At 42.6% G+C, this 15094-nt stretch overlaps 2 protein-coding genes across 18 annotated transcripts in view; one reads left to right on the top strand and one right to left on the bottom strand.

Annotated features, from left to right (window-relative positions):
* The window catches only part of MPHOSPH9 (M-phase phosphoprotein 9), a 46375-nt gene extending 36302 nt beyond the window's left edge, over positions 1–10073 (bottom strand). For 6 of the 15 annotated variants that reach the window (XM_083589809.1, XM_083589811.1, XM_083589821.1 and 3 more), the window contains exons 1-4: positions 8142–8412; positions 6191–6251; positions 2880–3012; positions 1490–1640 (exon numbers count right to left, since the gene is read on the bottom strand). In XM_083589809.1, coding sequence (XP_083445935.1) covers positions 1490–1640; positions 2880–2983 — 255 coding nt within the window. In that variant the 5' untranslated portion in view covers positions 2984–3012; positions 6191–6251; positions 8142–8412. Of the gene's footprint in view, positions 1–1489; positions 1641–2879; positions 3013–6190; positions 6252–7700; positions 7970–8141; positions 8413–9565; positions 9684–9961 lie in introns of those variants that run through there. The other 9 variants (XM_083589820.1, XM_083589824.1, XM_083589814.1 and 6 more) reach the window with 5 other exon arrangements.
* MTRFR (mitochondrial translation release factor in rescue) lies at positions 8551–14994 on the top strand. 3 transcript variants are annotated; one of them, XM_083590702.1, is made up of 3 exons: positions 8551–8684; positions 13207–13512; positions 14753–14994. In XM_083590702.1, the coding sequence occupies exons 2-3, from the start codon at positions 13231–13233 to the stop codon at positions 14963–14965; spliced, it is 495 nt and encodes a 164-aa protein (XP_083446828.1). In that variant the 5' UTR covers positions 8551–8684; positions 13207–13230; the 3' UTR covers positions 14966–14994. The 3 variants fall into 3 exon arrangements, with proteins under 3 accessions (XP_083446828.1, XP_083446829.1, XP_083446827.1); XM_083590703.1 differs by lacking the exon at positions 8551–8684 and adding an exon at positions 8851–8999; XM_083590701.1 differs by lacking the exon at positions 8551–8684 and adding an exon at positions 10073–10206.
* Positions 14995–15094: the final 100 nt, after the last annotated feature.

The following is a 15094-nucleotide window of genomic DNA, read 5'->3' as shown; positions in this document are numbered from 1 at the left end:
AGCTGCTGATTGAAAAAGAGGGAAACTTAAAATTCAAAGAATATGATGAAATAAAAGAACATCTACAAAGCTGGCTGCATCATAGACAATTAAAGGATATCTTTAAAGAGGATAATAAAAAAAGGCTTCTCATATTTGGTTTCCAAATTCCAAAAGGAAGTGATAGAAGAAAACACAAAATTATTGAAAAAGGCATATAATATTCTCTTGGAATGGGAAACTAAGGATGAAGAAGTAAAATCGGTAATGATCAAATGGGCGCAAGATATAGGCCATAACAGGATACAGGACTGGATAAAATTGTGGAAAGTAAATTTGAAATTTACAGATTGCATATTATTGAGAGTATATGAAAATGATGTATAGATGGTATATATCACCGGTTAAATTGGCAAAAATGTATAAAAATGAAAAGAAAGAGTGCTGGAGGTGTGAAGCAGAAGGCATGTTTTATCATATGTGGTGGGACTGTAAAAAGGTTAAAGCTTATTGGGAAATGATATATAATGAATTGAAGAAAATGTTGAAAATAACTTTTGTAAAAAAACCAGAAGCCTTCTATTTTAGGCCAAGATATACCGAAATAAAAGAGGACTTTATTTATGTATGCAACTACAGCAGCGAGAATGTTGATCGCACAGAACTGGAAGACTGGAGAAATACCAACTAAAGAACAATGGCAAGAGAAGTTGATGAACTATGCAGAACTGGCAAAAATGACAGACAGATTAAGAGAAAAAGACAACAGTGACTTTGAAAAAGAATGGGAACCATTTATATTGTACCTGCAGAAACAAAGAAAGTCTATAGACTTGATGGCAGGATTTAAATAAACATTCACATGTGTAGAAAGTAGAAAGAAAATGTGTAGAAGATAGAGAAATAATATGGTGCATTCATTGTTATTTTTATGTTTTTATGTTTGATGTTTTTGTATAAATATGTTATTAGTAGCCTTTTCTTTTAAGAGCCAGCAAAGTGGGTAAAAGGAGAAACAAACCAGAAGCGGAAGTTGGGGGAAGCCTAGGCGGGGAGGGAGGGAGGAATGCATAGTAAATGTTATGAATAAAAGATGTGTAATGAATGAAAAAGAAAAATGAATAAATTTTTTAAAAAGAAAAAAAGAGGGGGGGAAAGAGAATAGACCTTGAGTGTGTTTGGAGGGGAAAACTTCAAGCATTGGACATCACAACAAGCTAGAGTCTGGCTTATTTCCTGGGGGTGCAACGGCAGGGGCAGGGGTTTTGAGCAGCGTGCACTAGCATGCTTTGCGTTCACATTAAAACTTATTTTTTCCCAAAACTATGCTTCAATGTGAGGTTCATACCAGTCCTGGAGACTGTGTTCACTGCAAATTAATAGAGCTACATACTTTCCCCCTACAATCACAGTATATGCTCTTACAATTTTTCATAACACGATGCTTTTGTAAGATTTTTTAAAATGTTTAAATGTTCTTGATCACTGAGAAAAGAACAACGTTACCTACCTCACAGTTTTTCAATAGTTCTGAGTCACTATTCCATTGAGCGTTTTGCATGAAGGAAGACAGAGGACCAACATCACAATGTATTACTGGAGGGATGGTTTTCCCTGAGAAACTGGAGATGCCATTTGGGTTTGAGAAGGGACTGCTGGTGCTGAAGGAAAAATAAGTGAATTATTTATTACGCCAAATGCCAGACAAAGCCGTCTCTATAGTATTATGCTAGCAGCATAACTGCTTTGTGCTGAAAACAAAAAAGAACAGACCACAGGAAACACCTACAAAGAGGTAAAGAATTTCCAAACCTCGACAAGAAAGTTGTTAAACTCAGTGAAAATAACTGTCTCATCAATGAGAATGAGTGTATAGCACTCAAAAAGTACAATTATTACTATACTATTAATATCCAATAGTGTGGCTTCATTAGCAAACTAGTTTTTAGTGAGACCAGTGTGGTTCAGACATAACTAGGGACACACACATTCCAATGAAATTCATGAGACAGAACTACTTAAGATCTCTTCCCACTGAGTTTTCCCTCACACACCGCTCCAATTCTTCACAGCAGAAAATATAGGGCAGATCCCTGTACCTAAACTAACCTCCTTGGAAAGGGCATCTAAGACAAATAATGGTGACAAGAGATGTGAGTTCTAGGCCTTACTGACCAATTTAAGAATTGACAAATTACCAGGCCTGGATAGCATCGACTTGAGTGTTCTTAAAGAACTCAAATATAAAACTGCTGATCTTTTAACAAAAATATGCAACTTGCCTCCAAGATCAGCCTCCATACCAGATGACTTTTTTCTTGATGACTGACACATACAGTATTTTTCCGCATATAAATATGCCCCCATGCATAAGACGACCCCTACTTTTTTGAACCCAAAATTAAGAAATCAATATTTTAAACATCAAACAGAACTTTGATATTTAATAAAATATTCAAAGTTGTTAAGCCGAGCCCACGGGACGGACAGTTCCACCCTGAGGCCCAGGTACGCCCAGTGGCACCCCCACTCCCGCCTACCTACACAACTGAGGACCGGTATATTTACTACCGTATATTTAAACATCAGCAGCGGCAGTAATGGTTAGCTGAGGTGCATGCATTGGTTGGCAGAAGTGGTTAAGTGAAATGATTGGTTGTTCCAGCAGCTTCTTCACGGCAGCCACAGGAAGGTAAGTGGTGCTTTTTTAAACTCCTGTGCGTTCACCATCTGTGTATAAGATGATCCCCAATTTTTGACTAATTTTTTAAACAAAAAATCATCTTCTACATAGAAAAATATATTAAGTTGCAATGAGTGTTGCACTTTTTGCTGAAATGACTGTCTATGCTAGAGTGCCTTTCTACTCTATTTGAAAAAAATCAGCCTATCACATTTACCTGTTATTACTGACATCACAGCCAACAGAGGTCTGATCATCTCTGGTATTGGTGTCTACAGAAGCAGCCTCTTGATCAATTTTCACCAAGTCCAGGTTTTCCATATCTCATGCTTGCAAAGCATGTGGCTATCCTTTCAAAAAGAAAAAGAAAAATACGTGACACACCCACTTCAAAAAGAAGGAAGGAAAAGAAGGTACATCAACATTCAGTGTTCGAAATCATGGCAACTATTTAGCAGTCCAACTTCATTAAGGTGCTTTCAGAATCTAGGCTTGAAACTAGTATATTCAAAGCTACAGAAATCAAGTTGTTACTTGGCTGAACCCAAGCAATTGTTCCACATTTTCCTACACATGCCAGTCAAAACTGAGTAGTTGATTGTTTTAATCAAAAAGAGTTACTTCAGCAATTCAGCTGAATAGTCCCATGTCATAGATGAAGCTAAGAAACAGTTCTAAAAAGTCCCCTAAAACAGTTAATTACTCTATTTTGATTTGAGCCTCATCCACTCTTCCTACTACACCACATGCACATCAACACCTGCTATATTCTCATGACCAGTCAACATCTCCTGGGAAAATCATTTATTTAAACAAACATTTTCTAAACACAATAAAACAATTCTACCCATCATGGATATCCACAACATTCTAACCAAATTCCCTGTCACGTCCGTCAATCTACCAATGTAGCTGAATACATGAATGCCACATCACCACCAACAAATAAGAATCCTTAGAGGTTAAGAGACCACATTGAGAAAGCAGGAATTAACCATTTTCCAGCACATAATGGCTGACCTACTTCTTCCCTTCCTCAATTCTGTGTGCATTAATTATTTGTACTACATCCTCAGTTTCTCACCATACTGCAAACATAACATTTCCCTTCAAAAATCTAGCTAAACCAATGCAATAATAGTTGAACACAAGATTAGCCAAGAAATTAAAATACAAAAGCAAATCGTAAACTGGTTGCCAAATGTCTCCTAGGCCCACCTCAGGTTACTTGCATTGATTTTTAAAGCCCTAAACAACTGACTTTAACAATATGGGGTTGCAACATTAGACAACATTGGAGGAGGGATGTGGTTTGAGAAAATGAAAAAGGCCCACTCATATCCTGAGCATAGCTGTCAAGTGTCCCTTATTTGAAGGGACTGTCCCTTATTCCAGCGCCATGTCCCACTGCTGTCCCTTATTGATGGATGTCCCTTAAATGATGTCCCTTAAATTTCAAAGGAAGCAGCTCCTCTCCCTCCCTCCCTGCCGGCCAGGGAGGAGGGAGGCTCCAGCTGTGTTGCTTGGCTGTGTTGCTCACCCTATAAGAAGTCTAAGAACGACTGGGGGGTGGAGCTTGCATGCCTTGTGTGTGGCTAGTTAATGCAAGCTGAGGGGGTTTTTGAATGCTGGAAGCCATTTTGTTGCACGTGCTTCTGCAAACTTTGCAGTGCAAAGCCAGGCCGGGTAGCCATCTTAAGTTGAGGCTGCATAGGCCTTGTGGTGCATGTGATTCAGATTCTCTTCAGTTGAACCTCTCGTTACAAAGTTGGTTGGACAGTGTTCTCAAAGCTACCAGCATGAGTTTGACCAGACTGCAGGAGGACAGGAAGACTGGAGTGCCTGGAACAGGTGAGGCTGCAGGTCCCTTATTTTGGCTGCTGGTCCCTTATTTTCAAGGCTGCTGGTCCCTTATTTTCAAATCTGTAAGTTGACAGCTATGATCCTGAGCCCAAAGGCTTCCTGAAACATGGAGCCACCCCTTGCTGTATGGTAGGCAGAAATTCAACAGGTTAAGCTTTCTCTAGTGGGGAAAAAGCTTTACTATTACCGTGCTCTCTGATTTTATGTTTTTGTCATACCCCCTACACTGCAACCATTTCGTGACTGGCACCAAGAGAACTCTTTCAAAAGTTGTGCACTGCGTGTGCACTGGTCCAAAAAGGTTGGCAACCCTTGTATAAAGGTAAAGGTATGCCTCTTGCACAAAAAGTTTCAAAAGTTCTAACAAAGATTAGAAATGTAATATATAATACAACTATTTATCAAAGGCAATGCAAACAACAGGGTGATTGAAATGGATAAAAAGCTTCCTATCCCAATGAAGCAGGGGAGAAGCATGGTAAATCATTCAGGTACAAACACCTTTCCAGTATAAGAAATAAACACTTATGGCAACGGAACCAGGTTACCAGCCAAAGAAATGATCACATCTCTACATTTTCTCTACCTCAGCCTTTGGCTTCTCCTCTAGCTTCCATCCTTCTGATTGGTTGCTCCTCCACTTATCCATTTTCTTTACTGCAAATTTACCCTTCAAAAATCAACCCCAAACCCCAGCCACTTAGTCCACAGGATTAGGTACTAGTAACCAGCAGCCCCTTGAGCTGGATCTAGCTTCTTGAAGGGTCATGCCAGAAGGGATGCAGAGACACACATAAGGCAGTTGAAAAAAAACTTGGAAAAATGTTTAAAAAACAAGTAAAGTAATAAACAATTATAACTGTCACATTTAATCAATTGATTGGTTAATTTAACTCATTTTTAAAAAACCTTAATTGATTAAATAGGTGCCCCCAAATCATTGGGCAGATTTTTTTTATTAAAAAAGCTTATTCTTAATACATGTGGTTATAAAAACTGCAGATGACAAGTACTGTGGTGAAACTGGCATTCTCTTTTCTCTCACACAGGACGAATGCCTTTACAAAGATGCTATTTGCTATAATGCCTGCAGCATTTAAAATCAAAGCAAGTATGCTTACTTGTTCAGAAATAAATTCACACACCTGCAAATTTAAAATTAGATGAATCAATAAACTAAAACTCTAAAGACTGGGTTCCAGCCCTACAAATCTGTGCCATTCATGATTACTTGGAAATAAGCCAATGCATTATTCCAGCATGGTTCTAATGTGAGGTCAATTTAATAGAAAAATGGAGAAAAGGGGGATGGAGAAAGCAAAAGAACCACCAAATTCAGAGCCCTGCCAGTCTTGCATGAGTCAGAGAAGCTGGACAGAAAACAGAACTCAGAGGAAGCTGCAGCCTTAGTTCTGAACAAAGTAGTTAGGATCAGGTACAAGTAATTCTCTCATATGTGTTGTTTCCATCTGTTTAATTTACACTAAGATTTAATTGTCATTCTTTCACCGCCTTCCAGATTTCCTAGCTATCACCAACCATCGCATCCAGTTGGCGAAGGGGTTAGGATATCACTAAGACTGATGAGAATCACACTGAAATATCCAGTTAGTGATTAAGCTTGCTGGGTGACCTTGGGCTAGTCACTCTCTTAGCCTAACTTACCTCACGGGGTTGTTGAAAGGATAAAATGGAGTGGGGGAACCTTGTGTGTTGCCTTGAGCTCCTTGGAGAAAAATGGAATAGAAATGTAATTAATAAATAATAAAATAAATTTGTGGTAAGCACTGGCATAAGAGGGGGAGGACAGTGGTGCTTTGCCTTCACTTATTTACCCGCAAAAGGTACATGGAAAGACTTAACAGACTGAAGTTAGACAAAGTTGTTTTTCTTCCATCATGCCAACAGCAAAATCTTTACCTGCTTAATTTCTACCAGTGAGAAAGCTGTTGAAGGCATATGGGCAGAGCCGATTTTCTAAAAGTGGCTTGAGTGTATAACAGCAGTTAAAAATTGAGCCCGCAATCCAATTCATACTGATTTGGGAGCAAATTCCATTGAATTCAGAGCAGCTAACTTCTGAATCAACCATGAAACTGCACAAATGGAAGAAAGGTCCCTGTTAAAACTTCCCCTCAGTCATTACAAATAAATGGCCATAGGTAACAGATTCCCATTTACAATATGGAGAGGAAAGTATTGATCTTCTTTATAAGGTAGTTGGGGCTCCCAGTGCTTTTCTTCTTGGAAAAAAAAGGTGCTGGTACTGCGTACAATTTACCTCCAGGAAAAAAGCAGTGGACTGGCCTCTATATGTTAAACTACAAGTCTCATCAACCCTGACCAATGGCTATGCTGGCTGGGGCTGATAAAATCTAAAGTTCAATAAAAATATTTTAGGCCCCCCAAGTCCCTCACTCCTATTGCATAGGGTAAGATACAATCTACAGGAAGTGCTCTAAAAAATCTAAAGCAGTTGAAGTATTATTAAACATGCTCTTTTAACATTCCTGCAGCATCAGTACTTTCCTTCAATCCTTTTTTTTTAATCCTTATCGTATTTATTGATCCAGTGCATTTCAGACCCTACTGATCCTTCAATAAATGCATTTTTAACGACGACACCTTTTTTTGCTTCCACTTCCCCCATTCTGTCTTTAAATCAATTTTTTAAAAGAACGCATGTCCCTACTCACAATTCATTGTTTTTAACTATCATAGCACATTACGTTTGAGGCGTTTTATAAATTACTGCTGCTTCCATCTCATCTTGCCCTTTTCCCTCTAATGGCTCTAATGCAAGCAACTTATATTGAATATGTATATACTGCCATCCACATACAGGGCACCGTAGAAAGAACAGTCATCACTATTTCCTACCCCAAAAGGGCTTATCATATAAAAATAGATATCAGAAGCAAAAGGGGGAAGGCAGTGAGAAACGGAAGCAGGGACAAACAGAAGAATAAATGATCGTTTCCCTTATTACTGTATACAGTACATACTTTTGGGTTAGTTACAATATAGCATATAGGGATGATCTTATATAAGATAAAGAACTAGAAAACATGAAAACAAAAACAATAGGAGCACTTAAAAAACAACCTGCCTCTCCATCTACACTATAGTATATTATTATGATTATGATTATTATGATTATTATTATTAAACTCACATATCCTCTCATCAAAGAGCTCAGGAGTGGAATCCCGCCCCCTTTTCCCGTCAAGTTGTTTATTTTCCCTTTGACCCTCCTCTCCAGAACCCGGCGAGGCAGGCAGTGCTGAGGCAGCAACTGGCTCCAATTCACCCAGCGAGAGTCGGAGGCTGAGCCGAGAGAGGACTCGAACCCGCGCCGCCTCGCTCGGCGTCTTACACGCGCGCGCCCCCCTCGCCCCGAGACCCACTTCGCGAAGATGTTGTCTCCCAATTCTGCAGCCCAACCTTCCCGCGTCCTGATTGGCTGGCTCTGGAATGTTGACGAGCGAGGCCATCCGTTGATTGGCTAGCGGGAGCGCCGCTCTGCAGCCCGAGGGCTCGTCCGAAGGCCCTGGCCAAACCCGCCCTCGTCAAAAGGCCAACAGCCGTTACATTCCAGAAACATCCGGTCGCTTACCTGCATTTCGAATCGCTGGCCTAGTCGGGGGGTGGGAGAAAAACAGCGGCTCCCGCGTTTTTTCCTTCGCCCACCTCAGAGAGAGAGACGCCGGGCTGTAAACAGCGGCGACCGCGGCGGGCTCTTTCCCCTCGAGCCCCCTCCCCTCAGGGTTGGCGGTTGAGATTCGAAGCTTTTTCAAAGCAGACGCAAGAGGCTCGCGAGGCGGCTTCACCCGGACGGCTATTGGCTGCTCTGAGCCGCGCGCCGGGGTGGGACGCAGGATGCGATTGGCTACCCAACAACGGGGGCGGGAGCGGAGGGGCGTGGAATGGGAGCTTCGCGGCCATTGGGCGGTGGCAAGGAGAAAGGCCCGTCGCGTAACAGATCGTGCTCTGTGATTGGCTCTCCGCCGCCCCTGTTGGAGAGGAACCTTCATGGAGTGGCGGGCGGGGGCGCTCTCTCTCTCTCTCCCGCCGGGTCAGTGAGGTAAATACACGGCGGCGCATGCGCACACAGGCTGGGGCCTTCTTCTCTCAGGCGAGCTGACCCGTCCCGCAGTAGGTAAGAGACGTTAGCAGAGCGGGTTTCTGCTTTTCCTCCGGCCTAGGTGGAAGTGCAACGGGCGGGGTTCCCGGTCCCCACCTCGGCCATCGATTGAGAGGCCTTTCGCTCAGTTGCAAAAGAAACCCAGGAGTCCTGCGCCCCCCTCCCCTAGGAAACCAGACTCCAGCAGCCCTTCACCGAGGAGGACCCAGGAGCCCCAACCTTAGTCAGGCATTTTTTGCATTTATATCCCACCCTTTTGTTCATGGAGCTCAACGTGACGAGCACATGATTCTTCCCGCCTTCCTTTAATCCCCACCACAAGCCTGTGAGGTAGCTCAGCGACTGGTCCAAGATCATTCAGGGAGCTTCATGCTTGAGGGGGGATTTGATGTTGGGCCTGTGAGGTCCTTGTCTGACACACCAACCCAGACTTTCTCGATCCTGGGTCCCCAGATGTTGGGCTACAATTCCCATCACCCCTAATGAGAAGGGCCAGCAGTCAGGAATGATGGGAGTTGTAGTCCAACTACGTCTGGGGACCAGAGATTGAGAAAGTCTGCTCTAACCACTGCACCACCTGGCTCTCAAACTTCTCACTCCTCCAAAAAAAGACCCCTCTCTTTCTGTGCCCAGCACCATCCAGGAGCCTTTCCTCCACACTGCATCGTTTGTAAAGCCAGGACTCAGCATTCTTTCTCCCCCTTCCCACCCTCATCTCCAAAACAAAGAGCTTTTCTATTCTCCCCGCAAAAACTACAAAGTCAATGACTCCTCTTCCCCTGCAATCACCTTTAAGCTCCAGGAGCACTGACTACCTCCCAGCCCACAAAAACAGGAGTCATACCCTGTCTCTTGTGTGTCAAGGATAGAATATAGAAGTTCTGCTGCATCCTCACCTCAGATGTGGAGCTGGGATTGCAACCCAGAGTCTTGCTGCCCAAGTACATCCAGAGCCAAGAATGGAGCCCAGGAGTCTTCTTGTTGCACCTACAGCATGTAGCCTGGAGTCTTCCACTTATAAAACAGAGGCAGGAACACGACAGGCAGGATGCCTGTTCCTTTTGACTTAGAAACCAAACCCTTAAAATTGACAGCTGCCTTAGATTTGCACCATGGAAACCATGTCACCAGGACATCAAGGGAGACTGGGAGCAATTGGGCTATTAGAGCAGCATTAGGCTGGAAGGGTCAACAGACAAGTTTGTGTCTTCCCCTGGCAGCTGTCCAGCTGCTTGCAGAGCCCTACCTCGTTTTGAAAACCCAGACACAAAAGTATAGCAACATCTACTCACTCTTGCCATGATGAACGGTGGCCAACCTGTGTTTAATCTAGCATTTGGTTGCAATGCCTTGCAGTCTTCCTAGGAGGTCCTACAGAAGAAATCCTGATGCAGCCTTTCCCCCTGGCAACTGATGTGGCCAGCAGTGGATTGTGACTTCAGCACAGAGTGAAATGGGATGGGTGGATGGGAAGATGAGCAATGGGGAAGGTGTCTTCAAAGCAGCGTACTTCATTTCAAACAAAACGCTTGAGGGGGTATGTTTTGTTCATTGCTTCATTTTTTATTTTACTTTTAATTGTTTAAATTGGCATCAGAAATGCATCATCATCTGGAAGACCGTGTTTCTTGAACAGAGAGGCTGGAGTTTTGTGGCTGGTGGACACATTCTGTTTTATGATGGTGTTGCTCTGGAATGGAGCCTTCAAATTGGAAATGCTCTGTTGGTATCTTGGGGGCAGGAGAGAGCAGAATATCATTAACAGATGCTGGCATCATTGAAACCTTAGAAGGGAGGTGTACTTTAACGTTTTTTGTTTTATAATTGCCTTCTTAAACTAGAAGGTATATATTTATTCTTAAAACTCAGCACCATTATTTATCAAATCTCATTCCATTGTGTGACTTCAGTAACCTATTTTGGCTTCTTTTTAAAAAAGCTGAATCAAGTATATTCCATTTTTGGCTAAGCTTTCCTTTCTTCCACCCACTACTTATTTTTTGGCAGTATCCTGGAATTCAGTTTAAAGTTACTGGGATTAGTTGCCCTATTAATTTAATACTGTGGATGGTAAGAGGAGGAAGAAACCTGCACTATGTATTTAAATTTCCAAATGCACTGAGAGATGAAAAAGTAATATGATCTCCTGCCCTCTCCTTTCAGTTCTTGTTATGTACTCCCTCACCTGCCTGTCACATTAATTATTACAGTAAACATGGGAGGGACTGGACAACAGAATAAGAACATAAGAGGAGCCTGTTGGATCAGGCCAGTGCCCCATCTAATCCAGCATCTTCTCACAGTGACAAACCCACATGCAGGACCTAAGCACAAGACTCCCCTCCTGCAGTATTCAACTTGTATAGGTAGCCTTTGCCATCATAGTGCTTTTTCAGATGTTACAGACTACAATCACCATCACCTGGCTCAGTCTAATGTAGTCCAAGAAATCTGGATAGTAGAGCTGTAAGGCATTGTTTTCTATTTCACCCTTTATTCATTGCAAGCAGCGCTGTTTCTGTTGCACTGCAGCTTATCTTCCACCAAAACCCACATTATTCATCTTGCTGTCCACTGTAGCAAAATTACATAACTTAAGTAACTGATAGTGTAAGTTACATATCCATGCAAATGGAGAGGGGAGTAATCAGTTGCATATTGTTTGTGGAGTCAAAGCAACAACAACAGTGAATAATATTCGCTGGATTGATTTGTGTGCTGGACGGGGCAAATAATTGGCAATTCCTGTTTCCATTTCTTTTTGGTCAGAATTCTCCAGCATCTCCTGTGAAAGGTACTGTGCTAGCAAAGGTTGGGATAGGGGAAGGATTTGGTGGAAGAAAAAGGGTTGAATCTGTTTTCACTGCATTGTCAGGGAACATAAAGTTACTTCGTAGACCAATTTGCCGCCTGTCAGTCCTAAGGAAGAGCAAAGAGCGGCTTTATTCCCGTTGCTTGATCACTTTCTTTGAAAACTGTTTTATTACTTTTGCCAAATCCAGACATATTTAAGCTGGAAACCCAAAAGACATATATTTAGAATCATTTTAGCAAAATGAAGCGCCTCTGTTTGCCCACAGACCAGTTCAGGCTTAAGCATTCCAGGGCAGTGCCATCATGGAACATGTGACCAGCAGCTGCAGCATGACCTCCTACTTATCTGTATAATCAGTGCTCTTCTGGATGAAGATGTGTTTTCCGCTTCTGACTTTTGCTTGGAATTTGTCCAGACAAATCAGTAGTGATATTGGTGATTTCTATCGCCCTGTAATTTTATAATACTTACAATTCTGGTTTTGCAAGGAAGCATTTACTTCCTCCCCTATCTCTTGGTTTCTGGTGCCACCAAGTGAGCATTTTGGCTCATTGAAAATATTTGGTTTTTCTGTACCCTTTGGATCAGCAATTGCTAAGGGGTACTGTGAGCAGAAACCTGTTTGGTCTTCCTCTACAGAAATGGAAGTCCTTTCAGTTTGTGTTTTTAATTTAAGCAAATAAATGATTTACAATTGGTCCAGTATACATAGAACAGATGGTCGGATAAATCGCTCAAATAAAGCAAAAGGTTCCTAATAATGTGTGTGTAGCAGCATTATCTTGACCCCGAAGCCTTTTCAATTTGATCATGTGAAGATTGGGGTACCTGTGGATAAATACTTCCAAGGCCACATTCCACGATCTGTGTGCTGGCACAGTGGCCAGGTGAGTGTTCAGATGTGGCAGGTGTTAGAATCAGGCTGTTAGTCTTGCTCCCTTAATCATAGAGTGGCTTTGTTCTTAGAAAAAGAGACATCAAACTGGAAAGGTTAATTGCCACTTGTCTGAGTAACAGAAAAAGACCGTGGCCAGTTTTTTCACTCCTCTTTTTTTTCCATGAAAAGATTAACTTAAGCCAGAAGTTGGAAAAGCACCCTGTACTGTTTAGTAACAAGATGATATTTCAGTTTGGGGACTGGGAGGGGGAGAGAGTTCAGGGGTGGAGAAGGCTCAGAGGGAGGATAGCAACTATATCCCAGCCCTACCCACATCATATGAGATGTTGGTGTTGTGTGGTGTCATGGGTGGGATTAAATCATCAGACAGGATATCATTTCTTTTGACAGTAAGTCCTCTCCTGCTACCCTGGAATGTAATGTGAAGTCAGCAGAGTCAATGAAAACAGACAGCTTGCATTCCACACTGCAGTGGTGTAGTCTGAGAAAAATTAATTTAAAAAAAGGGTCCCATCCTCCACCACCAAAAGCACAGCACCATAAAGTGCATGTGTACAAAAGGCTGTGGCTCAATGGTAAGCAACTGCTTTGTGCCCTCATGGTCGCAGGGTCAATCCCTGGCAGCTTCAGATAGGGCTGGGCAAGAACCCTGCCTGAAATCATGGAGAGCCTCTGCCAGTCAGTGAAGACAGTACTGAGCTTGATAGACCAATGGTCTCACTCAGTATAATGCTTCTTCCTAAGTTCCACTGAATGTTAGGGCCAGATATACTGACAGTTACTTATGAGTATTTTCTTAGCTTCTCTCCTATTGTTTAAATTAGGAGTCCTCATCTCTAGAGTTTTCTATGCCTCCCTCAAGTTTACCGCTCTTGGCAAACACATTGAATGGACTAAGTGGTTTCCCTCTGGCATCAAGGCTTTGGTGGAAGTCACGTTTTTTAATGCCTTGGTGGCCCAGACCATTGCTCTTTGAAGTGGGAAAGAAGAGCTTCAGAGACCTCCTTCCTCTACACGAGGCTGACCTAGAAGAGCAGTTTGTCCGTGGCTCTGGACCCGGAGGCCAAGCAACCAATAAAACCAGTAACTGTGTGGTCCTGAAACATCTTCCTTCAGGAATTGTAGTCAAGGTGAGTTGCTTGACTTTGCTCCACGTCTGCTTCTGTGGCAAGTTTCACTAGTTTTCTGCTTCACGTAATACAGTGTTTAGTACAACAGAGGTTTGTAAAAAGCTTGTCCACTGGAGTGAGAGTCGTGTTCAGGTGATCAGCCAGGAAGCTTTCATACCACGAAAAACTATATACTGTTGGCTAGGCATATGGGCCAATAAGGCTGAGGTGTGTGTTCTTCACATTCCTGAGAAGCCCCATGTGTAGCATCCAGGTCACATCAGCTAGAATGGGTAGAGCAGGGATAACTAACATGGTGCCCTCCATACATTTTGGACAACAATTCCATTTTCATAAAATTTGTGTATCACTTGATTGTAGAAATAACCTCAAAGCAGTCTTCCCTGACAGTGATGTTGCAGCGATCCTGGGAAATGTAATCCAAAACATCTGGTGAGCACCATGTTGGCTATCTCCAGTCAGATTCATGAGAAAATCCGTTTTGGGAGTCTAATCCAAAGGAATTGTCAGCATGTGGTGCATCCACCAAGAGTCTATAGGTGGTTCTTGAAATCATGATTCTGTGAGGTAGGAAACAGATGACAAAGGCACCCTTTCAACAGGCGGAGACTGAATGCCATTTCATCAGTAGAGTAGGGGTGGGCAATGTCAGGTTTTCAACACTGCAATGTATCACCAGGCAAACATTGTGATCTGGTGGTACATCGCAATGTTCAAAACCCTGCTTCCTACCACAGCGCTGCAAGATGGGGTGAAATCACTGAGGTGATTTCACTTGGGTGCTTTGCCGCACCAGAGAGAAAAGAGCTAAGCAGCCCCTTTTCCGGCTTGCACTTGGGGGGCAGTGGCCACATCACAATCCTAGCTTATTTTAATGGTTTGCATCTCCCCCACCCTCAAGAGCTCCCAAAAGTGCATAAACATGGAGAACAGTGAGGCTTGGTCCATTGTACTGCCTTTATGTCTCTAGCCCTTGCCTTTCTTTCCACTCATCTACAAAACTTCTGCCACCTTCCAGCATCCTACAGCCACATATGGATGGCTCCAGAAATCCTCTTTCAAGCTTCTAGAGTCCTTTTGTGCCTCTCCAGCCTTCTCATCTGCTTCCTTCTCTTAGAATTCTCTTTCCCAGACAAAGTAGTTCTGAATCACCAGGCCTGCAATAGCATTTCTAACTTTCAGGATGGGGCTGGCTCCAATCCCCTAAGCAAATTATTTTTTCTCCCCGCCCTCCTTCTAGTGCCATCAGACAAGATCAGTGGAGCAGAACCGTAAAAAAGCTAGAGAGATCCTCCAGGAGAAAGTGGATGTTTTCTACAAAGGTGAAACCAGTGACGTTGTTAAGGAGAAACAGGAATTTCAGAAGAAAAAGCAAGAGAAGAAGAGGCGAGCAAAAGAAAATCTTGAAAGGAAAAGGCATTTGAAAGAAATGCAAGCATTAGAGGATAAATAAACAGGATTGGGCAGTTGTGGGTTTTGGTTGGGTTTTTTTTATTAAAAAAAAACCCTTCATCCAATTTGGTGTGCCTGGGAGGGGGACACTTGCCTGGTTGTGGTTTTTTAGAATTGTGAGAAAAACTGC

This window comes from Podarcis filfolensis, assembly GCF_964270895.1.
Source record: "Podarcis filfolensis genome assembly, chromosome: 16".
Lineage (NCBI taxonomy): Eukaryota > Metazoa > Chordata > Lepidosauria > Squamata > Lacertidae > Podarcis > Podarcis filfolensis.
The sequence above is the reverse complement of the archived record's forward strand: the minus strand, read 5'-3'. Positions and strand labels throughout refer to the sequence as shown.